Raw genomic sequence first — 25,449 nt, forward strand, 5'->3', positions numbered from 1 at the left:
CATTTTCTCACGACTTTCTGACTCTTTTCTTGAGCCTAACTCCATTTTATCCACGACTTTCTGACTCTTTTCTTGAGCTTAACTCCATTTTCTCACGACTTTCTGACTCTTTTCTTGAGCCTAACTCCATTTTCTCACGACTTTCTGACTCTTTTCTTGAGCCTAACTCCATTTTCTCACGACTTTTTGACTTTTCTTGAGCTTAACTCCATTTTCTCACGACTTTCTGACTCTTTTCTTGAGCTTAACTCCATTTTCTCACAACTTTCTGACTCTTTTCTTGAGCCTAACTCCATTTTCTCATGACTTTCTGACTCTTTTCTTGAGCCTAACTCCATTTTCTCACGACTTTCTGACTCTTTTCTTGAGCCTAACTCCATTTTATCCACGACTTTCTGACTCTTTTCTTGAGCCTAACTCCATTTTCTCACGACTTTCTGACTCTTTTCTTGAGCCTAACTCCATTTTCTCACGACTTTCTGACTCTTTTCTTGAGCCTAACTCCATTTTCTCACGACTTTTTGACTTTTCTTGAGCTTAACTCCATTTTCTCACGACTTTCTGACTCTTTTCTTGAGCTTAACTCCATTTTCTCACGACTTTCTGACTCTTTTCTTGAGCCTAACTCCATTTTCTCATGACTTTCTGACTCTTTTCTTGAGCCTAACTCCATTTTCTCATGACTTTCTGACTCTTTTCTTGAGCTTAACTCCATTTTCTCACGACTTTCTGACTCTTTTCTTGAGCCTAACTCCATTTTCTCACGACTTTCTGACTCTTTATTTGAGCCTAACTCCATTTTCTCACGACTTTCTGACTCTTTTCTTGAGCCTAACTCCATTTTCTCACGACTTTCTGACTCTTTTCTTGAGCCTAACTCCATTTTCTCACGACTTTCTGACTCTTTTCTTGAGCTTAACTCCATTTTCTCACGACTTTCTGACTCTTTTCTTGAGCCTAACTCCATTTTCTCATGACTTTCTGACTCTTTTCTTGAGCCTAACTCCATTTTCTCACGACTTTCTGACTCTTTTCTTGAGCCGAACTCCATTTTCTCACGACTTTCTGACTCTTTTCTTGAGCCTAACTCCATTTTCTCACGACTTTCTGACTCTTTTCTTGAGCCTAACTCCATTTTCTCACGACTTTCTGACTCTTTTCTTGAGCCTAACTCCATTTTCTCACGACTTTCTGACTCTTTTCTTGAGCCTAACTCCATTTTCTCACGACTTTCTGACTCTTTTCTTGAGCCTAACTCCATTTTCTCACGACTTTCTGACTCTTTTCTTGAGCTTAACTCCATTTTCTCACGACTTTCTGACTCTTTTCTTGAGCCTAACTCCATTTTCTCACGACTTTCTGACTCTTTTCTTGAGCTTAACTCCATTTTCTCACGACTTTCTGACTCTTTTCTTGAGCCTAACTCCATTTTCTCACGACTTTCTGACTCTTTTCTTGAGCTTAACTCCATTTTCTCACGACTTTCTGACTCTTTTCTTGAGCTTAACTCCATTTTCTCACGACTTTCTGACTCTTTTCTTGAGCCTAACTCCATTTTCTCACGACTTTCTGACTCTTTTCTTGAGCTTAACTCCATTTTCTCACGACTTTCTGACTCTTTTCTTGAGCTTAACTCCATTTTCTCACGACTTTCTGACTCTTTTCTTGAGCTTAACTCCATTTTCTCACGACTTTCTGACTCTTTTCTTGAGCCTAACTCCATTTTCTCACGACTTTCTGACTCTTTTCTTGAGCCTAACTCCATTTTCTCACGACTTTCTGACTCTTTTCTTGAGCCTAACTCCATTTTCTCATGACTTTCTGACTCTTTTCTTGAGCTTAACTCCATTTTCTCACGACTTTCTGACTCTTTTCTTGAGCTTAACTCCATTTTCTCACGACTTTCTGACTCTTTTCTTGAGCTTAACTCCATTTTCTCACGACTTTCTGACTCTTTTCTTGAGCCTAACTCCATTTTCTCATGACTTTCTGACTCTTTTCTTGAGCCTAACTCCATTTTCTCACGACTTTCTGACTCTTTTCTTGAGCTTAACTCCATTTTCTCACGACTTTCTGACTCTTTTCTTGAGCCTAACTCCATTTTATCCACGACTTTCTGACTCTTTTCTTGAGCTTAACTCCATTTTCTCACGACTTTCTGACTCTTTTCTTGAGCCTAACTCAATTTTCTCACGACTTTCTGACTCTTTTCTTGAGCCTAACTCCATTTTCTCACGACTTTCTGACTCTTTTCTTGAGCCTAACTCCATTTTCTCACGACTTTCTGACTCTTTTCTTGAGCCTAACTCCATTTTCTCACGACTTTCTGACTCTTTTCTTGAGCCTAACTCCATTTTCTCACGACTTTCTGACTCTTTTCTTGAGCCTAACTCCATTTTCTCACGACTTTCTGACTCTTTTCTTGAGCCTAACTCCATTTTCTCACGACTTTCTGACTCTTTTCTTGAGCCTAACTCCATTTTCTCACGACTTTCCCACGTCTTAAACTCGCTGCTTTTCAATCTGGCTTCACGTTTTGGTGCTGGTGTCATAGACTTTTGGGTTTGTTGCTTTGGATTGAGAGAAATTTAGACTTTTTTTTGCGTTCTAGACGACTGCGGCCACAACTGTAAAAGTCGAACCTGCCAAAACCACGAATCCAAGTACTTCTACTACAACTACTACCACCAGTACTTCTTCTGCTGCGGTTTCCAAAGCTTCAGCGCCGCTGACTCAGGTAGAGCTTCCAGGACTCTTCTGTTGGTCAGACTTTCTCCTCTTCATCGTTCAAACACGTGAAAGATCTAGTTTTGACCTCGTAGTCCGATTCGGTTCTTCAGATCTTCATGTTTCATGACAAAGTCTTTTTGAGTTTCAGATTCACACTTGTGTTTGATTCAATCATTTACATTCTGGAGTTTCCTTCTTTTATTTTAAAATCAAAAGTGTAATTTGACCTGGTTTAGTCCTGGTTTAGACCTGGTTTAGACCTGGTTTAGACCTGGTTTAGTCCTGGTTTAGACCTGGTTTAGTCCTGGTTTAGACCTGGTTTAGACCTGGTTTAGACCTGGTTTAGACCTGGTTTAGACCTGGTTTAGTCCTGGTTTAGACCTGGTTTAGTCCTGGTTTAGATCTGGTTTAGACCTGGTTTAGTCCTGGTTTAGACCTGGTTTAGTCCTGGTTTAGGTCTGGTTTAGGTCTGGTTTAGGTTTGGTTTAGGTCTGGTTTAGGTCTGGTTTAGGTCTGGTTTAGGTCTGGTTTAGGTTTGGTTTAGGTCTGGTTTAGACCTGGTTTAGTCCTGGTTTAGATCTGGTTTAGACCTGGTTTTGTCCTGGTTTAGACCTGGTTTAGACCTGGTTTAGGTCTGGTTTAGGTCTGGTTTAGGTCTGGTTTAGGTCTGGTTTAGGTCTGGTTTAGTCCTGGTTTAGGTCTGGTTTAGGTCTGGTTTAGGTCTGGTTTAGGTCTGGTTTAGGTCTGTTTTAGTCCTGGTTTAGTCCTGGTTTAGGTCTGTTTTAGTCCTGGTTTAGGCTGGTTTAGGTATGGTTTAGGTTTGGTTTAGTCCTGGTTTAGGTCTGGTTTAGGTCTGGTTTAGGTCTGGTTTAGTCCTGGTTTAGGTTTGGTTTAGGTCTGGTTTAGGTCTGTTTTAGTCCTGGTTTAGGTCTGGTTTAGGTCTGGTTTAGGTCTGGTTTAGTCCTGGTTTAGACCTGGTTTAGTCCTGGTTTAGTCCTGGTTTAGACCTGGTTTAGTCCTGGTTTAGACCTGGTTTAGTCCTGGTTTAGATCTGGTTTAGACCTGGTTTAGGTCTGGTTTAGGTCTGGTTTAGGTTTGGTTTAGGTCTGGTTTAGGTCTGGTTTAGGTCTGTTTTAGTCCTGGTTTAGGTCTGGTTTAGTCCTGGTTTAGACCTGGTTTAGTCCTGGTTTAGATCTGGTTTAGACCTGGTTTAGGTCTGGTTTAGGTCTGGTTTAGGTTTGGTTTAGGTCTGGTTTAGGTCTGGTTTAGGTCTGTTTTAGTCCTGGTTTAGGTCTGGTTTAGGTCTGGTTTAGACCTGGTTTAGACCTGGTTTAGTCCTGGTTTAGTCCTGGTTTAGGTCTGTTTTAGGTCTGGTTTAGGTCTGTTTTAGTCCTGGTTTAGTCCTGGTTTAGGTCTGTTTTAGTCCTGGTTTAGGCTGGTTTAGGTCTGGTTTAGGTTTGGTTTAGTCCTGGTTTAGGTCTGGTTTAGGTCTGGTTTAGGTCTGATTTAGTCCTGGTTTAGGTCTGGTTTGGGTCTGTTTTAGGTCTGGTTTAGGTCTGTTTTAGTCCTGGTTTAGTCCTGGTTTAGGTCTGGTTTAGGTCTGGTTTAGTCCTGGTTTAGGTGTGTTTTAGGTCTGGTTTAGTCCTGTTTTAGTCCTGGTTTAGGTCTGGTTTAGGTCTGGTTTAGTCCTGTTTTAGGTCTGGTTTAGTCCTGTTTTAGGTCTGGTTTAGGTGTGTTTTAGGTCTGGTTTAGGTGTGTTTTAGGTCTGGTTTAGGTGTGTTTTAGGTCTGGTTTAGGTGTGTTTTAGGTCTGGTTTAGGTGTGTTTTAGGTCTGGTTTAGGTGTGTTTTAGGTCTGGTTTAGGTGTGTTTTAGGTCTGGTTTAGGTGTGTTTTAGGTCTGGTTTAGTCCTGTTTTAGGTCTGGTTTAGGTGTGTTTTAGGTCTGGTTTAGGTGTGTTTTAGGTCTGGTTTAGGTGTGTTTTAGGTCTGGTTTAGGTCTGTTTTAGGTCTGGTTTAGTCCTGTTTTAGGTCTGGTTTAGGTGTGTTTTAGGTCTGGTTTAGGTGTGTTTTAGGTCTGGTTTAGGTGTGTTTTAGGTCTGGTTTAGGTGTGTTTTAGGTCTGGTTTAGGTGTGTTTTAGGTCTGGTTTAGGTGTGTTTTAGGTCTGGTTTAGGTGTGTTTTAGGTCTGGTTTAGGTGTGTTTTAGGTCTGGTTTAGGTGTGTTTTAGTTCTGGTTTAGGTGTGTTTTAGGTCTGGTTTAGGTGTGTTTTAGGTCTGGTTTAGGTGTGTTTTAGGTCTGGTTTAGGTGTGTTTTAGGTCTGGTTTAGTCCTGTTTTAGGTCTGGTTTAGGTGTGTTTTAGGTCTGGTTTAGGTTTGTTTTAGGTCTGGTTTAGGTGTGTTTTAGGTCTGGTTTAGGTCTGGTTTAGGTGTGTTTTAGGTCTGGTTTAGGTGTGTTTTAGGTCTGGTTTAGTCCTGTTTTAGGTCTGGTTTAGGTGTGTTTTAGGTCTGGTGTGCCTCAGGGACAGGCCTGGCTCCTCTCATGTTCTTCTGTGTGTTACAGCTCCAGGTGGAAGTTCCTTCAGTTCCAAAAACCAAAAAGGTACAAACTCCTCTTTTGTATTTGATGTTTTTGAGGCTGAAACGATCCAAACGAGTCGAATATTCTCTTTGAAGCTTCAGATGTTCTTCTTCTTTCTTCTTCTGATCCAGATGTTCTTCTTCTTTCTTCTTCTGATCCAGATGTTCTTCTTCTTTCTTCTTCTGATCCAGATGTTCTTCTTCTTTCTTTTCCAGCCTGATCCTGCTCTTGCAGCTGCTCTTCCTCTGGACCCCCTGGATGCTCCTGCAGCTGCTCTTCCTCTGGACCCTCTGGATGCTCCTGCAGCTGCTCTTCCTCTGGACCCTCTGGATGCTCTGGCCGCTGCTCTGCCGTCACAAGCTCCTAAACGTCCTGAGCCCAAATACACAGGTCCAGAAGTGAAAGAGGTGAGATCCTGAAGAGACCCAACCAGAGCTCTAATATATATATATCTATATATATATATATATATATATATATATATATATATATATATATATATATATATATATATATATATATATATATATATATATATATATATATATATATATATATATACATATATATCTGGATCCACCCCTGCTGAGTGTACATGTGCCTGACCTTGTGCCGTTGAGCAGGGCGTGAAGTCAGAGAAAGCCTTTCGTGTTGGAGAGAGAGAGGACACTTTACCTCCAGGATACAGACTCCAGGACATGGTACGAGCTTCCTCTGCTCCTCCTGAAACTTCCTCTGCTCCTGAAGCATCCTCTGCTCCTGAAGCTTCCTCTGCTCCTGAAGCATCCTCTGCTCCTGAAGCATCCTCTGCTCCTTAAGCATCCTCTGCTCCTGAAGCTTCCTCTGCTCCTGAAGCATCCTCTGCTCCTTAAGCATCCTCTGCTCCTGAAGCATCCTCTGCTCCTCCTGAAGCATCCTCTGCTCCTGAAGCCTCCTCTGCTCCTGAAGCTTCCTCTGCTCCTGAAGCATCCTCTGCTCCTGAAGCATCCTCTGCTCCTGAAGCTTCCTCTGCTCCTGAAGCATCCTCTGCTCCTTAAGCATCCTCTGCTCCTGAAGCATCCTCTGCTCCTCCTGAAGCATCCTCTGCTCCTGAAGCCTCCTCTGCTCCTGAAGCATCCTCTGCTCCTGAACCCTCCTCTGCTCCTCCTGAAGCTTCCTCTGCTCCTGAAGCATCCTCTGCTCCTGAAGCATCCTCTGCTCCTGAACCCTCCTCTGCTCCTGAAGCATCCTCTGCTTCTGAAGCATCCTCTGCTCCTGAAGCACCCTCTGCTCCTGAAGCTTCCTCTGCTCCTGAAGCCTCCTCTGCTCCTGAAGCCTCCTCTGCTTCTGAAGCTTCCTCTGCTCCTGAAGCATCCTCTGCTTCTGAAGCATCCTCTGCTCCTGAAGCACCCTCTGCTCCTGAAGCTTCCTCTGCTCCTGAAGCATCCTCTGCTCCTGAAGCGCCCTCTGCTCCTGAAGCTTCCTCTGCTCCTGAAGCCTCCTCTGCTCCTGAAGCCTCCTCTGCTCCTGAAGCATCCTCTGCTCCTGAAGCCTCCTCTGCTCCTGAAGCATCCTCTGCTTCTGAAGCATCCTCTGCTCCTGAAGCATCCTCTGCTCCTGAAGCATCCTCTGCTCCTGAAGCCTCCTCTGCTCCTGAAGCATCCTCTGCTCCTGAAGCATCCTCTGCTTCTGAAGCATCCTCTGCTCCTGAAGCATCCTCTGCTCCTGAAGCATCCTCTGCTCCTGAAGCATCCTCTGCTCCTGAAGCCTCCTCTGCTCCTGAAGCCTCCTCTGCTCCTGAACCTTCCTCTGCTCCTGAACCCTCCTCTGCTCCTCCTGAAGCTTCCTCTGCTCCTGAAGCATCCTCTGCTCCTGAAGCCTCCTCTGCTCCTGAAGCTTCCTCTGCTCCTGAAGCATCCTCTGCTCCTGAAGCATCCTCTGCTCCTGAAGCCTCCTCTGCTCCTGAAGCCTCCTCTGCTCCTGAAGCATCCTCTGCTCCTGAACCTTCCTCTGCTCCTGAAGCTTCCTCTGCTCCTGAAGCCTCCTCTGCTCCTGAAGCATCCTCTGCTCCTGAAGCATCCTCTGCTCCTGAAGCATCCTCAGCTCCTCCTGAAGCATCCTCTGCTCCTGAAGCATCCTCTGCTCCTTAAGCATCCTCTGCTCCTGAAGCATCCTCTGCTCCTCCTGAAGCATCCTCTGCTCCTGAAGCATCCTCTGCTCCTGAAAATTCCTCTGCTCCTGAAGCATCCTCTGCTCCTGAAGCATCCTCTGCTCCTGAAGCATCCTCTGCTCCTGAAGCCTCCTTTGCTCCTGAAGCTTCCTCAGCTCCTGAAGCATCCTCTGCTCCTGAACCCTCCTCTGCTCCTCCTGAAGCATCCTCTACTCCTGAAGCATCCTCTGCTCCTGAAGCATCCTCTGCTCCTGAAGCTTCCTCTGCTCCTGAAGCATCCTCTGCTCCTGAACCCTCCTCTGCTCCTCCTGAAGCCTCCTCTGCTCCTCCTGAAGCATCCTCTGCTCCTCCTGAAGCTTCCTCAGCTCCTCCTGAAGCATCCTCTGCTCCTGAAGCATCCTCTGCTCCTGAACCCTCCTCTGCTCCTGAAGCATCCTCTGCTCCTGAAGCATCCTCTACTCCTCCTGAAGCCTCCTCTGCTCCTCCTGATGCTTCCTCTGCTCCTGAAGCATCCTCTGCTCCTGAAGCATCCTCTGCTCCTCCTGAAGCCTCCTCTGCTCCTCCTGAAGCCTCCTCTGCTCCTCCTGGACAGAGTTGAAACTCCTCTGGCCCAAAGCTCTGAACCATGAACTTATGAACAAGTGTTTTACTGTTTGTACTAAAGTATCTCCTCCTGCTCCTGTTTGTACTAAAGTATCTCCTCCTGCTCCTGTTTGTACTAAAGTATCTCCTCCTGCTCCTGTTTGTACTAAAGTATCTCCTCCTGCTCCTGTTTGTACTAAAGTATCTCCTCCTGCTCCTGTTTGTACTAAAGTATCTCCTCCTGCTCCTGTTTGTACTAAAGTGTCTCCTCCTGCTCCTGTTTGTACTAAAGTGTCTCCTCCTGCTCCTGTTTGTACTAAAGTGTCTCCTCCTGCTCCTGTTTGTACTAAAGTATCTCCTCCTGCTCCTGTTTGTACTAAAGTATCTCCTCCTGCTCCTGTTTGTACTAAAGTGTCTCCTCCTGCTCCTGTTTGTACTAAAGTATCTCCTCCTGCTCCTGTTTGTACTAAAGTGTCTCCTCCTGCTCCTGTTTGTACTAAAGTATCTCCTCCTGCTCCTGTTTGTACTAAAGTATCTCCTCCTGCTCCTGTTTGTACTAAAGTGTCTCCTCCTGCTCCTGTTTGTACTAAAGTATCTCCTCCTGCTCCTGTTTGTACTAAAGTATCTCCTCCTGCTCCTGTTTGTACTAAAGTATCTCCTCCTGCTCCTGTTTGTACTAAAGTATCTCCTCCTGCTCCTGTTTGTACTAAAGTATCTCCTCCTGCTCCTGTTTGTACTAAAGTGTCTCCTCCTGCTCCTGTTTGTACTAAAGTATCTCCTCCTGCTCCTGTTTGTACTAAAGTGTCTCCTCCTGCTCCTGTTTGTACTAAAGTGTCTCCTCCTGCTCCTGTTTGTACTAAAGTATCTCCTCCTGCTCCTGTTTGTACTAAAGTGTCTCCTCCTGCTCCTGTTTGTACTAAAGTATCTCCTCCTGCTCCTGTTTGTACTAAAGTATCTCCTCCTGCTCCTGTTTGTACTAAAGTATCTCCTCCTGCTCCTGTTTGTACTAAAGTGTCTCCTCCTGCTCCTGTTTGTACTAAAGTATCTCCTCCTGCTCCTGTTTGTACTAAAGTATCTCCTCCTGCTCCTGTTTGTACTAAAGTATCTCCTCCTGCTCCTGTTTGTACTAAAGTGTCTCCTCCTGCTCCTGTTTGTACTAAAGTATCTCCTCCTGCTCCTGTTTGTACTAAAGTATCTCCTCCTGCTCCTGTTTGTACTAAAGTATCTCCTCCTGCTCCTGTTTGTACTAAAGTGTCTCCTCCTGCTCCTGTTTGTACTAAAGTATCTCCTCCTGCTCCTGTTTGTACTAAAGTGTCTCCTCCTGCTCCTGTTTGTACTAAAGTGTCTCCTCCTGCTCCTGTTTGTACTAAAGTATCTCCTCCTGCTCCTGTTTGTACTAAAGTGTCTCCTCCTGCTCCTGTTTGTACTAAAGTGTCTCCTCCTGCTCCTGTTTGTACTAAAGTATCTCCTCCTGCTCCTGTTTGTACTAAAGTATCTCCTCCTGCTCCTGTTTGTACTAAAGTATCTCCTCCTGCTCCTGTTTGTACTAAAGTGTCTCCTCCTGCTCCTGTTTGTACTAAAGTGTCTCCTCCTGCTCCTGTTTGTACTAAAGTGTCTCCTCCTGCTCCTGTTTGTACTAAAGTATCTCCTCCTGCTCCTGTTTGTACTAAAGTGTCTCCTCCTGCTCCTGTTTGTACTAAAGTATCTCCTCCTGCTCCTGTTTGTACTAAAGTATCTCCTCCTGCTCCTGTTTATACTAAAGTATCTCCTCCTGCTCCTGTTTGTACTAAAGTGTCTCCTCCTGCTCCTGTTTGTACTAAAGTATCTCCTCCTGCTCCTGTTTGTACTAAAGTATCTCCTCCTGCTCCTGTTTGTACTAAAGTATCTCCTCCTGCTCCTGTTTGTACTAAAGTATCTCCTCCTGCTCCTGTTTGTACTAAAGTATCTCCTCCTGCTCCTGTTTGTTCTAAAGTGTCTCCTCCTGCTCCTGTTTGTACTAAAGTATCTCCTCCTGCTCCTGTTTGTACTAAAGTATCTCCTCCTGCTCCTGTTTGTACTAAAGTATCTCCTCCTGCTCCTGTTTGTACTAAAGTATCTCCTCCTGCTCCTGTTTGTACTAAAGTGTCTCCTCCTGCTCCTGTTTGTACTAAAGTATCTCCTCCTGCTCCTGTTTGTACTAAAGTATCTCCTCCTGCTCCTGTTTGTACTAAAGTGTCTCCTCCTGCTCCTGTTTGTACTAAAGTATCTCCTCCTGCTCCTGTTTGTACTAAAGTATCTCCTCCTGCTCCTGTTTGTACTAAAGTATCTCCTCCTGCTCCTGTTTGTACTAAAGTATCTCCTCCTGCTCCTGTTTGTACTAAAGTGTCTCCTCCTGCTCCTGTTTGTACTAAAGTATCTCCTCCTGCTCCTGTTTGTACTAAAGTATCTCCTCCTGCTCCTGTTTGTACTAAAGTATCTCCTCCTGCTCCTGTTTGTACTAAAGTATCTCCTCCTGCTCCTGTTTGTACTAAAGTATCTCCTCCTGCTCCTGTTTGTACTAAAGTATCTCCTCCTGCTCCTGTTTGTACTAAAGTGTCTCCTCCTGCTCCTGTTTGTACTAAAGTGTCTCCTCCTGCTCCTGTTTGTACTAAAGTATCTCCTCCTGCTCCTGTTTGTACTAAAGTATCTCCTCCTGCTCCTGTTTGTACTAAAGTATCTCCTCCTGCTCCTGTTTGTACTAAAGTATCTCCTCCTGCTCCTGTTTTTGTGCTCCAGGCTCCTGCTCCTGCTGCACCTCCTGAAGTCCCAGTGAGTTCCACTCTCAGTTTGAACTAAACTTCTGTTCGATCATAATTGTCCATTTTATTGATCATGAAAGTCACCTCCTTCAACACCTCCTGTGCTCCTTTTATCAGACCTCCTTCTGCTCCAAACACCTCCTGTGCTCCTTTTATCAGACCTCCTTCTGCTCCAAACACCTCCTGTACTCCTTTTATCAGACCTCCTTCTGCTCCAAACACCTCCTGCTCTCCTTTTATCAGACCTCCTTCTGTTCCAAACACCTCCTGCACTCCTTTTATCAGACCTCCTTCTGCTCTAAACACCTCCTGCACTCCTTTTATCAGACCTCCTCCTGCTCCAAACACCTCCTGTGCTCCTTTTATCAGACCTCCTTCTGCTCCAAACACCTCCTGTACTCCTTTTGTTAGACCTCCTTCTGCTCCAAACACCTCCTTTGCTCCTTTTATCTGACCACCTCCTCCTCCAAACACCTCCTGTACTCCTTTTATCAGACCTCCTTCTGCTCCAAACACCTCCTGTGCTCCTTTTATAAGACCTCCTTCTGCTCCAAACACCTCCTGTACTCCTTTTATCAGACCTCCTTCTGCTCCAAACACCTCCTGTGCTCCTCTTATCAGACCTCCTTCTGCTCCAAACACCTCCTGTGCTCCTTTTATCAGACCTCCTTCTGCTCCAAACACCTCCTGTACTCCTTTTATCAGACCTCCTTCTGCTCCAAACACCTCCTGTACTCCTTTTATCAGACCTCCTTCTGCTCCAAACACCTCCTGTTCTCCTTTTATTAGACGTCCTCCTGCTCCAAACACCTCCTGTGCTCCTTTTATCAGACCTCCTTCTGCTCCAAACACCTCCTGTGCTCCTTTTATCAGACCTCCTTCTGCTCCAAACACCTCCTGTGCTCCTTTTATCAGACCTTCTGCTCCAAACACCTCCTGTACTCCTTTTATCAGACCTCCTTCTGCTCCAAACACCTCCTGTACTCCTTTTGTTAGACCTCCTTCTGCTCCAAACACCTCCTTTGCTCCTTTTATCTGACCACCTCCTCCTCCAAACACCTCCTGTACTCCTTTTATCAGACCTCCTTCTGCTCCAAACACCTCCTGTGCTCCTTTTATAAGACCTCCTTCTGCTCCAAACACCTCCTGTACTCCTCTTATCAGACCTCCTTCTGCTCCAAACACCTCCTGTGCTCCTTTTATCAGACCTCCTTCTGCTCCAAACACCTCCTGTACTCCTTTTATCAGACCTCCTTCTGCTCCAAACACCTCCTGTACTCCTTTTATCAGACCTCCTTCTGCTCCAAACACCTCCTGTACTCCTTTTATTAGACGTCCTCCTGCTCCAAACACCTCCTGTGCTCCTTTTATCAGACCTCCTTCTGCTCCAAACACCTCCTATACTCCTTTCAACAGACCTCCTTCTGCTCCAAACACCTCCTGTATTCCTTTTATCAGACCTCCTTCTGCTCCAAACACCTCCTGTACTCCTTTTATCAGACCTCCTTCTGTTCCAAACACCTCCTGCACTCCTTTTATCAGACCTCCTCCTGCTCCAAACACCTCCTGTACTCCTTTTATCAGACCTCCTTCTGCTCTAAACACCTCCTGTACTCCTTTTGTTAGACCTCCTTCTGCTCCAAACACCTCCTCTGCTCCTTTTATCTGACCACCTCCTCCTCCAAACACCTCCTGTACTCCTTTTATCAGACCTCCTTCTGCTCCAAACACCTCCTGTGCTCCTTTTATCAGACCTCCTTCTGCTCCAAACACCTCCTGCTCTCCTTTTATCAGACCTCCTTCTGCTCCAAACACCTCCTGTACTCCTTTTATTAGACCTCCTCCTGCTCCAAACACCTCCTGTGCTCCTTTTATCAGACCTCCTTCTGCTCCAAACACCTCCTGTACTCCTTTTATCAGACCTCCTTCTGTTCCATACACCTCCTGTACTCCTTTTATCAGACCTCCTTCTGCTCCAAACACCTCCTCTACTCCTTATATCAGACCTCCTTCTGCTCCAAACACCTCCTATACTCCTTTCAACAGACCTCCTTCTGCTCCAAACACCTCCTGTGCTCCTTTTATCAGACCTCCTGGTCTAAAAACCTCCTGTACTCCTTTTATCAGACCTCCTTCTGTTCCAAACACCTCCTGCACTCCTTTTATCAGACCTCCTCCTGCTCCAAACACCTCCTGTACTCCTTTTATCAGACCTCCTTCTGTTCCAAACACCTCCTGCACTCCTTTTATCAGACCTCCTTCTGCTCCAAACACCTCCTGTACTCCTTTTATCAGACCTCCTTCTGCTCCAAACACCTCCTGTACTCCTTTTGTTAGACCTCCTTTTGCTCCAAACACCTCCTTTGCTCCTTTTATCTGACCACCTCCTCCTCCAAACACCTCCTGTACTCCTTTTATCAGACCTCCTCCTACTCCAAACACCTCCTGTACTCCTTTTATCAGACCTCCTTCTGCTCCAAACACCTCCTGTACTCCTTTTGTTAGACCTCCTTCTGCTCCAAACACCTCCTCTGCTCCTTTTATCTGACCACCTCCTCCTCCAAACACCTCCTGTACTCCTTTTATCAGACCTCCTTCTGCTCCAAACACCTCCTGTGCTGCTTTTATCAGACCTCCTTCTGCTCCAAACACCTCCTGTACTCCTTTTATCAGACCTCCTTCTGCTCCAAACACCTCCTGTACTCCTTTTATCAGACCTCCTCCTACTCCAAAAATCTCCTGTACTCCTTTTATCAGACCTCCTTCTGCTCCAAACACCTCCTGTACTCCTTTTATCAGACCTCCTCCTACTCCAAAAACCTCCTGTACTCCTTTTATCAGACCTCCTCCTGCTCCAAACACCTCCTGTACTCCTTTTATCAGACCTCCTTCTGCTCCAAACACCTCCTGTGCTCCTTTTATCAGACCTCCTTCTGCTCCAAACACCTCCTGTGCTCCTTTTATCAGACCTTCTGCTCCAAACACCTCCTGTACTCCTTTTATCAGACCTCCTTCTGCTCCAAACACCTCCTGTACTCCTTTTGTTAGACCTCCTTCTGCTCCAAACACCTCCTTTGCTCCTTTTATCTGACCACCTCCTCCTCCAAACACCTCCTGTACTCCTTTTATCAGACCTCCTTCTGCTCCAAACACCTCCTGTGCTCCTTTTATAAGACCTCCTTCTGCTCCAAACACCTCCTGTACTCCTCTTATCAGACCTCCTTCTGCTCCAAACACCTCCTGTGCTCCTTTTATCAGACCTCCTTCTGCTCCAAACACCTCCTGTACTCCTTTTATCAGACCTCCTTCTGCTCCAAACACCTCCTGTACTCCTTTTATCAGACCTCCTTCTGCTCCAAACACCTCCTGTACTCCTTTTATTAGACGTCCTCCTGCTCCAAACACCTCCTGTGCTCCTTTTATCAGACCTCCTTCTGCTCCAAACACCTCCTATACTCCTTTCAACAGACCTCCTTCTGCTCCAAACACCTCCTGTATTCCTTTTATCAGACCTCCTTCTGCTCCAAACACCTCCTGTACTCCTTTTATCAGACCTCCTTCTGTTCCAAACACCTCCTGCACTCCTTTTATCAGACCTCCTCCTGCTCCAAACACCTCCTGTACTCCTTTTATCAGACCTCCTTCTGCTCTAAACACCTCCTGTACTCCTTTTGTTAGACCTCCTTCTGCTCCAAACACCTCCTCTGCTCCTTTTATCTGACCACCTCCTCCTCCAAACACCTCCTGTACTCCTTTTATCAGACCTCCTTCTGCTCCAAACACCTCCTGTGCTCCTTTTATCAGACCTCCTTCTGCTCCAAACACCTCCTGCTCTCCTTTTATCAGACCTCCTTCTGCTCCAAACACCTCCTGTACTCCTTTTATTAGACCTCCTCCTGCTCCAAACACCTCCTGTGCTCCTTTTATCAGACCTCCTTCTGCTCCAAACACCTCCTGTACTCCTTTTATCAGACCTCCTTCTGTTCCATACACCTCCTGTACTCCTTTTATCAGACCTCCTCCTGCTCCAAACACCTCCTGTACTCCTTTTATCAGACCTCCTTCTGCTCCAAACACCTCCTGTGCTCCTTTTATCAGACCTCCTTCTGCTCCAAACACCTCCTGTGCTCCTTTTATCAGACCTTCTGCTCCAAACACCTCCTGTACTCCTTTTATCAGACCTCCTTCTGCTCCAAACACCTCCTGTACTCCTTTTGTTAGACCTCCTTCTGCTCCAAACACCTCCTTTGCTCCTTTTATCTGACCACCTCCTCCTCCAAAAACCTCCTGTACTCCTTTTATCAGACCTCCTCCTGCTCCAAACACCTCCTGTACTCCTTTTATCATGCCTTCTGTTCCAAACACCTCCTGTACTCCTTTTATCAGACCTCCTTCTGCTCCAAACACCTCCTGTGCTCCTTTTATCATGCCTTCTGTTCCAAACACCTCCTGTACTCCTTTTATCAGAACTCCTTCTGCTCCAAACACCTCCTGTACTCCTTTTATCAGACCTCCTTCTGTTCCAAACACCTCCTGCACTCCTTTTATCAGACCTCCTCCTGCTCCAAACACCTCCTGTACTCCTTTTATCAGACCTCCTTCTGCTCCAAACACCTCCTGTACTCCTTTTATCAGACCTCCTTCTGCTCCAAACACCTCCTGTACTCCTTTTGTTAGATCTCCTTCTGCTCCAAACACCTCCTCTGCTCCTTTTATCTGACCACCTCCTCCTCCAAACACCTCCTGTACTCCTTTTATCAGACCTCCTTCTGCTCCAAACACCTCCTGTGCTCCTTTTATCAGACCTCCTTCTGCTCCAAACACCTCCTGTACTCCTTTTATCAGACCTCCTTCTGCTCCAAACACCTCCTGTGCTCCTCTTATCAGACCTCCTTCTGCTCCAAACACCTCCTGTGCTCCTTTTATCAGACCTCCTTCTGCTCCAAACACCTCCTGTACTCCTTTTATCAGACCTCCTCCTGCTCCAAACACCTCCTGTACTCCTTTTATCAGACCTCCTTCTGCTCCAAACACCTCCTGTACTCCTTTTATCAGACCTCCTTCTGCTCCAAACACCTCCTGTACTCCTTTTATCAGACCTCCTTCTGCTCCAAACACCTCCTGTACTCCTTTTATTAGACGTCCTCCTGCTCCAAACACCTCCTGTGCTCCTTTTATCAGACCTCCTTCTGCTCCAAACACCTCCTGTACTCCTTTTATCAGACCTCCTCCTGCTCCAAACACCTCCTGTACTCCTTTTATCAGACCTCCTTCTGTTCCATACACCTCCTGTACTCCTTTTATCAGACCTCCTTCTGCTCCAAACACCTCCTGTACTCCTTTTATTAGACCTCCTCCCGCTCCAAACACCTCCTGTGCTCCTTTTATCAGACCTCCTTCTGCTCCATACACCTCCTGTACTCCTTTTATCAGACCTCCTTCTGCTCCAAACACCTCCTCCACTCCTTATATCAGACCTCCTTCTGCTCCAAACACCTCCTATACTCCTTTCAACAGACCTCCTTCTGCTCCAAACACCTCCTGTATTCCTTTTATCAGACCTCCTGGTCCAAAAACCTCCTGTACTCCTTTTATCAGACCTCCTTCTGTTCCAAACACCTCCTGCACTCCTTTTATCAGACCTCCTCCTGCTCCAAACACCTCCTGTACTCCTTTTTATCAGACCTCCTTCTGCTCCAAACACCTCCTGTACTCCTTTTATCAGACCTCCTTCTGCTCCAAACACCTCCTGTACTCCTTTTGTTAGACCTCCTTCTGCTCCAAACACCTCCTTTGCTCATTTTATCTGACCACCTCCTCCTCCAAACACCTCCTGTACTCCTTTTATCAGACCTCCTCCTACTCCAAACACCTCCTGTACTCCTTTTATCAGACCTCCTTCTGCTCCAAACACCTCCTGTACTCCTTTTGTTAGACCTCCTTCTGCTCCAAACACCTCCTTTGCTCCTTTTATCTGACCACCTCCTCCTCCAAACACCTCCTGTACTCCTTTTATCAGACATCCTTCTGCTCCAAACACCTCCTGTACTCCTTTTATCAGACCTCCTCCTACTCCAAAAACCTCCTGTACTCCTTTTATCAGACCTCCTTCTGCTCCAAACACCTCCTGTACTCCTTTTATCAGACCTCCTCCTACTCCAAAAACCTCCTGTTCTCCTTTTATCAGACCTCCTTCTGCTCCAAACACCTCCTGTACTCTTTTTATCATACCTCCTCCTACTCCAAACACCTCCTGTACTCCTTTTATCATACCTTCTGTTCCAAACACCTCCTGTACTCCTTTTATCAGACCTCCTTCTGCTCCAAACACCTCCTGTGCTTTTTTTATCAGAACTCCTTCTGCTCCAAACACCTCCTGTACTCCTTTTATCAGACCTCCTTCTGCTCCAAACACCTCCTGTACTCCTTTTATCAGACCTCCTTCTGCTCCAAACACCTCCTGTACTCCTTTTATCAGACCTTCTGTTCCAAACACCTCCTGTACTCCTTTTATCAGACCTCCTTCTGCTCCAAACACAGAAGTATTTGCTCCGGCTGTTTGTTGTCATGGAGACGCCTTTGTCTCCGTCGCTCACAAAGTGTTTAATGTCTTTTCTTTTTCCTCGTGAGCGAAACCAACGCACCATTTGCACTTTGTGTCTTACTGTTACTGCACTCCTCCTGTAGTACTCTTGCAGTGCTCTTGCAGTACTCTTGCAGTACTCCTGTAGTACTCTTGCAGTGCTCTTGCAGTACTCTTGCTGTACTCTTGCTGTACTCTTACAGTACTCTTACAGTACTCTTACAGTACTCTTGCAGTGCTCTTGCAGTACTCTTGCAATACTCTTGTAGTACTCTTGCTGTACTCTTGCAGTAATCTTGCTGTACTCTTGTAGTACTCTTGTAGTACTCTTGCTGTACTCTTGCAGTACTCTTGCTGTACTCTTCTAGTACTCTTGCATTGCTCTTGCAGTACTCTTGCAGTGCTCTTGCAGTACTCTTACAGTACTCTTGCAGTACAGTGCTCTTGCAGTACTCTTACAGTACTCTTGCTGTACTCTTGCTGTACTCTTGCAGTACTCTTGCTGTACTCTTGTAGTACTCTTGCAGTGCTCTTGCAGTGCTCTTGCAGTGCTCTTGCAGTGCTCTTGCAGTACAGTTCTCTTGCAGTGCTCTTGCAGTGCTCTTGCAGTACTCTTGCTGTACTCTTGCAGTCCTCTTGCAGTGCTCTTGCAGTACTCTTGCAGTGCTCTTGCAGTACTCTTGCAGTGCTCTTGCAGTACTCTTGCAGTACAGTGCTCTTGCAGTACTCTTGCAGTACAGTACTCTTGCAGTGCTCTTGCTGTACTCTTGCAGTACTCTTGTAATACTCTTGTAGTACTCTTGTTGTACTCTTGCAGTACTCTTGCAGTGCTCTTGCAGTGCTCTTGCAGTGCTCTTGCAGTCCTCTTGCAGTGCTCTTGCAGTACTCTTGCAGTGCTCTTGCAGTACTCTTGCAGTGCTCTTGCAGTACTCTTGCAGTACAGTACTCTTGCAGTGCTCTTGCTGTACTCTTGCAGTACTCTTGTAATACTCTTGTAGTACTCTTGTTGTACTCTTGCAGTACTCTTGCAGTGCTCTTGCAGTACTCTTGCAGTGCTCTTGCAGTACTCTTGCAGTGCTCTTGCAGTACTCTTGCAGTACAGTGCTCTTGCAGTACTCTTACAGTGCTCTTGCTGTACTCTTGCAGTACTCTTGCTGTACTCTTGCAGTACTCTTGCAGTCCTCTTGCAGTACTCTTACAGTACAGTGCTCTTACAGTACTCTTGCAGTACTCTTGCAGTACAGTACTCTTGCAGTACTCTTGCTGTACTCTTGCAGTACTCTTGTAATACTCTTGTAGTACTCTTGTTGTACTCTTGCAGTACTCTTGCAGTACTCTTGCAGTGCTCTTGCAGTACTCTTGCAGGACTCTTGTAGTACTCTTGTAGTACTCTTGCAGTACTCTTGCAGTACTCTTGCAGTACTCTTGTAGTACTCTTGCAGTGCTCTTGCAGTACTCTTGCTTTGCTCTTGCAGTACTCTTGCAGTACTCTTGCAGTACAGTGCTCTTGCAGTACTCTTACAGTACTCTTGCTGTACTCTTGTAGTACTCTTGCAGTGCTCTTGCTGTACTCTTGCGGTACTCTTGCAGTACTCTTGCAGTACTCTTGCAGTACAGTGCTCTTGCAGTACTCTTGCTGTACTCTTGCAGTACTCTTGCTGTACTCTTGCAGTACAGTGCTCTTGCAGTACTCTTGCTGTACTCTTGCAGTACTCTTGCAGTACTCTTGCTGTACTCTTGCTGTACTCTTGCAGTACTCTTACAGTACAGTGCTCTTACAGTACTCTTGCAGTACTCTTGCAGTACAGTACTCTTGTAGTACTCTTGCAGTGCTCTTCCAGTACTCTTGCTGTACTCTTGCTGTACTCTTGCTATACTCTTGCAGTGCTCTTGCAGTGCTCTTGCAGTACTCTTGCAGTACTCTTGCTGTACTCTTGCAGTGCTCTTCCAGTACTCTTGCTGTACTCTTGCTGTACTCTTGCTATACTCTTGCAGTGCTCTTGCAGTACTCTTGCAGTACTCTTGCAGTGATCTTGCTGTACTCTTGCAGTACTCTTGCAGTGCTCTTGCAGTACTCTTGCAGTACTCTTGCTGTACTCTTGCAGTGCTCTTCCAGTACTCTTGCAGTACTCTTGCAGTGATCTTGCTGTACTCTTGCAGTACTCTTGCAGTGCTCTTGCAGTACTCTTGCAGTACTCTTGCTGTACTCTTGCAGTACTCTTGTAGTACTCTTGCAGTGCTCTTGCAGTACTCTTGCTGTACTCTTGTAGTACTCTTGCAGTGCTCTTGCAGTACTCTTGCAGTACTCTTGCAGTACTCTTGCAGTACTCTTGCAGTGCTCTTGCAGTACTCTTGCAGTACTCTTGCTGTACTCTTGCAGTGCTCTTGCAGTACACTTGCTGTACTCTTGCAGTACTCTTGCTGTACTCTTGCAGTACTCTTGCAGTGCTCTTGCAGTACTCTTGCAGTACAGTGCTATTACAGTACTCTTGCAGTACGCTTGCTGTACTCTTGCTGTACTTTTGCAGTACTCTTGCAGTACTCTTGCAGTACTCTTGCAGTACTCTTGCAGTACTCTTGCAGTACTTTTGCAGTACTCTTGCAGTACAGTACTATTGCAGTGCTCTTGCAGTACTCTTGCAGTGCTCTTGCAGTACTCTTGCAGTACTTTTGCAGTACTCTTGCAGTACAGTACTCTTGCAGTGCTCTTGCATTGCTCTTGCAGTGCTCTTGCTGTACTCTTGCTGTACTCTTGCAGTACTCTTGCAGTGCTCTTGCAGTACACTTGCTGTACTCTTGCAGTACTCCTACTCTTGCAGTACTCTTGCAGTGCTCTTGCAGTACTCTTGCAGTACAGTGCTCTTGCAGTACTCTTACAGTACTGTTGCAGTACTCTTGCTGTACTCTTGCTGTACTCTTGCACTACTCTTGCAGTACTCTTGCAGTACTCTTGCAGTACTCTTACAGTACTCTTGCAGTACTCTTGCAGTACTTTTGCAGTACTCTTGCAGTACAGTACTCTTGCAGTGCTCTTGCAGTACTCTTGCAGTACTCTTGCAGTGCTCTTGCAGTACTCTTGCAGTACAGTGCTCTTGCAGTACTCTTGCAGTGCTCTTGCAGTACTCTTGCAGTACTCTTGCAGTGCTCTTGCAGTACTCTTGCAGTACAGTGCTCTTGCAGTACTCTTGCAATGCTCTTGCAGTACTCTTGCTGTGCTCTTGCAGTACTCTTGCAGTACTCTTGCTGTGCTCTTGCAATACTATTGCTGTACTCTTGCTGTACTCTTGCAGTACTCTTGCAGTACTCTTGCAGTACTCTTGCAGTACTCTTGCTGTACTCTTGCTGTACTCTTGCAGTACTCTTGCAGTTGTATTCTCTGCAGAGGGAATGTGTGGGCGTGTCTGTGGCGTGTCTGAGGGCGTTTCTGTGGGCGTGTCTCTGGGCGTTTCTGAGGGCGTGTCAGTGGGCGTGTCTGTGGGTGTGTCTGTGGGTGTGTCTGTGGGCGTGTCTATGGGCGTGTCTGTGGGTGTGTCTTTGGGTGTGTCTGTGGGTGTGTCTGTGGGCATGTCTGTGGGTGTGTCTGTGGGTGTGTCTGTGGGTGTGTCTGTGGGTGTGTCTGTGGGTGTGTCTGTGGGTGTGTCTGTGGGCATGTCTGTGGGCGTGTCTGTGGGTGTGTCTGTGGGTGTGTCTGTGGGTGTGTCTGTGGGTGTGTCTGTGGGTGTGTCTGTGGGCATGTCTGTGGGCGTGTCTGTGGGTGTGTCTGTGGGTGTGTCTGTGGGCGTGTCTGTGGGTGTGTCTGTGGGTGTGTCTGTGGGTGTGTCTGTGGGTGTGTCTGTGGGCGTGTCTGTGGGCGTGTCTGTGGGTGTGTCTGTGGGTGTGTCTGTGGGTGTGTCTGTGGGCGTGTCTGTGGGTGTGTCTGTGGGTGTGTCTGTGGGTGTGTCTGTGGGTGTGTCTGTGGGCATGTCTGTGGGCGTGTCTGTGGGTGTGTCTGTGGGTGTGTCTGTGGGCGTGTCTGTGGGTGTGTCTGTGGGTGTGTCTGTGGGCGTGTCTGTGGGCGTATCTGTGGGTGTGTCTGTGGGTGTGTCTGTGGGCGTGTCTGTGGCGTGTGTTAAGGAATTTCATCAAACAATCACCAAGAAAAGATGAAACAGAAACAGTTTGTCTTTCTCAAAAGGTGGAGGTTTATTCACAAGCAGAACAATGACCTCACACATGCACCTCTAGAACAATGACATCACACATGCACCTCCAGAACAATGACATCACACATGCACCTCTAGAACAATGACATCACACATGCACCTCCAGAACAATGACATCACACATGCACCTCTAGAACAATGACATCACACATGCACCTCTAGAACAATGACATCACACATGCACCTCTAGAACAATGACATCACACATGCACCTCCAGAACAATGACATCACACATGCACCTCCAGAACAATGACATCACACATGCACCTCTAGAACAATGACATCACACATGCACCTCCAGAACAATGACATCACACATGCACCTCTAGAACAATGACATCACACATGCACCTCTAGAACAATGACATCACACATGCACCTCTAGAACAATGACATCACACATGCACCTCCAGAACAATGACATCACACATGCACCTCCAGAACAATGACATCACACATGCACCTCTAGAACAATGACATCACACATGCACCTCTAGAACAATGACATCACACATGCACCTCTGGAACAATGACATCACACATGCACCTCTAGAACAATGACATCACACATGCACCTCCAGAACAATGACATCACACATGCACCTCCAGAACAATGACATCACACATGCACCTCTAGAACAATGACATCACACATGCACCTCTAGAACAATGACATCACACATGCACCTCTAGAACAATGACATCACACATGCACCTCCAGAACAATGACATCACACATGCACCTCCAGAACAATGACATCACACATGCACCTCTAGAACAATGACATCACACATGCACCTCTAGAACAATGACATCACACATGCACCTCTGGAACATTGACATCACACATGCACCTCTGGAACAATGACATCACACATGCACCTCTAGAACAATGACATCACACATGCACCTCCAGAACAATGACATCACACATGCACCTCTAGAACAATGACATCACACATGCACCTCTAGAACAATGACATCACACATGCACCTCCAGAACAATGACATCACACATGCACCTCTAGAACAATGAAATCACACATGCACCTCTAGAACAATGACATCACACATGCACCTCCAGAACAATGACATTACACATAGACCTCCGGAACAATGACATCACACATGCACCTCCAGAACAATGACATCACACATGCACCTCTAGAACAATGACATCACACATGCACCTCCAGAACAATGACATCACACATGCACCTCTAGAACAATGAAATCACACATGCACCTCTAGAACAATGACATCACACATGCACCTCCAGAACAATGACATTACACATAGACCTCCGGAACAATGACATCACACATGCACCTCCAGAACAATGACATCACACATGCACCTCTAGAACAATGACATCACACATGCACCTCCAGAACAATGACATCACACATGCACCTCTAGAACAATGACATCACACATGCACCTCTAGAACAATGACATCACACATGCACCTCTGGAACATTGACATCACACATGCACCTCTGGAACAATGACATCACACATGCACCTCTAGAACAATGACATCACACATGCACCTCCAGAACAATGACATCACACATGCACCTCCAGAACAATGACATCACACATGCACCTCTAGAACAATGACATCACACATGCACCTCCAGAACAATGACATCACACATGCACCTCTGGAACATTGACATCACACATGCACCTCTGGAACAATGACATCACACATGCACCTCTAGAACAATGACATCACACATGCACCTCCAGAACAATGACATCACACATGCACCTCTAGAACAATGACATCACACATGCACCTCTAGAACAATGACATCACACATGCACCTCTAGAACAATGACATCACACATGCACCTCCAGAACAATGACATCACACATGCACCTCCGGAACAATGACATCACACATGCACCTCTGGAACAATGACATCACACATGCACCTCTAGAACAATGACATCACACATGCACCTATAGAACAATGACATCACACATGCACCTCTAGAACAATGACATCACACATGCACCTCCAGAACAATGACATCACACATGCACCTCCAGAACAATGACATCACACATGCACCTCCGGAACAATGACATCACACATGCACCTCTGGAACAATGACATCACACATGCACCTCTAGAACAATGACATCACACATGCACCTATAGAACAATGACATCACACATGCACCTCTAGAACAATGACATCACACATGCACCTCCAGAACAATGACATCACACATGCACCTCCAGAACAATGACATCACACATGCACCTCTGGAACATTGACATCACACATGCACCTCTAGAACAATGACATCACACATGCACCTCTAGAACAATGACATCACACATGCACCTCTAGAACAATGACATCACACATGCACCTCTGGAACATTGACATCACACATGCACCTCTAGAACAATGACATCACACATGCACCTCCAGAACAATGACATCACACATGCACCTCCAGAACAATGACATCACACATGCACCTCCGGAACAATGACATCACACATGCACCTCTGGAACAATGACATCACACATGCACCTCTAGAACAATGACATCACACATGCACCTATAGAACAATGACATCACACATGCACCTCTAGAACAATGACATCACACATGCACCTCCAGAACAATGACATCACACATGCACCTCCAGAACAATGACATCACACATGCACCTCTGGAACATTGACATCACACATGCACCTCTAGAACAATGACATCACACATGCACCTCTAGAACAATGACATCACACATGCACCTCTAGAACAATGACATCACACATGCACCTCTAGAACAATGACATCACACATGCACCTCCAGAACAATGACATCACACATGCACCTCCGGAACAATGACATCACACATGCACCTCTGGAACAATGACATCACACATGCACCTCTAGAACAATGACATCACACATGCACCTCTAGAACAATGACATCACACATGCACCTCTAGAACAATGACATCACACATGCACCTCCAGAACAATGACATCACACATGCACCTCCAGAACAATGACATCACACATGCACCTCTAGAACAATGACATCACACATGCACCTCTAGAACAATGACATCACACATGCACCTCCAGAACAATGACATCACACATGCACCTCCGGAACAATGACATCACACATGCACCTCTGGAACAATGACATCACACATGCACCTCTAGAACAATGACATCACACATGCACCTCTAGAACAATGACATCACACATGCACCTCTAGAACAATGACATCACACATGCACCTCCAGAACAATGACATCACACATGCACCTCCAGAACAATGACATCACACATGCACCTCTAGAACAATGACATCACACATGCACCTCCAGAACAATGACATCACACATGCACCTCTAGAACAATGACATCACACATGCACCTCTAGAACAATGACATCACACATGCACCTCCAGAACAATGACATCACACATGCACCTCCGGAACAATGACATCACACATGCACCTCTGGAACAATGACATCACACATGCACCTCTAGAACAATGACATCACACATGCACCTCTAGAACAATGACATCACACATGCACCTCTAGAACAATGACATCACACATGCACCTCCAGAACAATGACATCACACATGCACCTCCAGAACAATGACATCACACATGCACCTCTAGAACAATGACATCACACATGCACCTCCAGAACAATGACATCACACATGCACCTCTAGAACAATGACATCACACATGCACCTCTAGAACAATGACATCACACATGCACCTCTAGAACAATGACATCACACATGCACCTCTAGAACAATGAAATCACACATGCA

The 25,449-nt window shown here is 46.1% G+C and overlaps 1 protein-coding gene across 1 annotated transcript in view; it reads left to right on the plus strand.

Moving 5' to 3' along the window:
- Positions 1-25,449, plus strand: part of LOC140372580 (uncharacterized) — a 99,374-nt gene that overhangs the window by 35,917 nt on the left and 38,008 nt on the right. The window contains exons 6-10 of the mRNA XM_072459717.1: positions 2,612-2,737; positions 5,288-5,326; positions 5,521-5,712; positions 5,929-6,006; positions 10,791-10,823. Of these exons, the coding sequence (XP_072315818.1) occupies positions 2,612-2,737; positions 5,288-5,326; positions 5,521-5,712; positions 5,929-6,006; positions 10,791-10,823 (468 nt within the window). The remainder of the gene's footprint in view (positions 1-2,611; positions 2,738-5,287; positions 5,327-5,520; positions 5,713-5,928; positions 6,007-10,790; positions 10,824-25,449) is intronic.

Source organism: Eucyclogobius newberryi, unplaced genomic scaffold, assembly GCF_026437365.1.
Source record: "Eucyclogobius newberryi isolate DKJ021-1_F unplaced genomic scaffold, fEucNew1.0.hap1 SCAF_26, whole genome shotgun sequence".
NCBI classification, from domain to species: domain Eukaryota; kingdom Metazoa; phylum Chordata; class Actinopteri; order Gobiiformes; family Gobiidae; genus Eucyclogobius; species Eucyclogobius newberryi.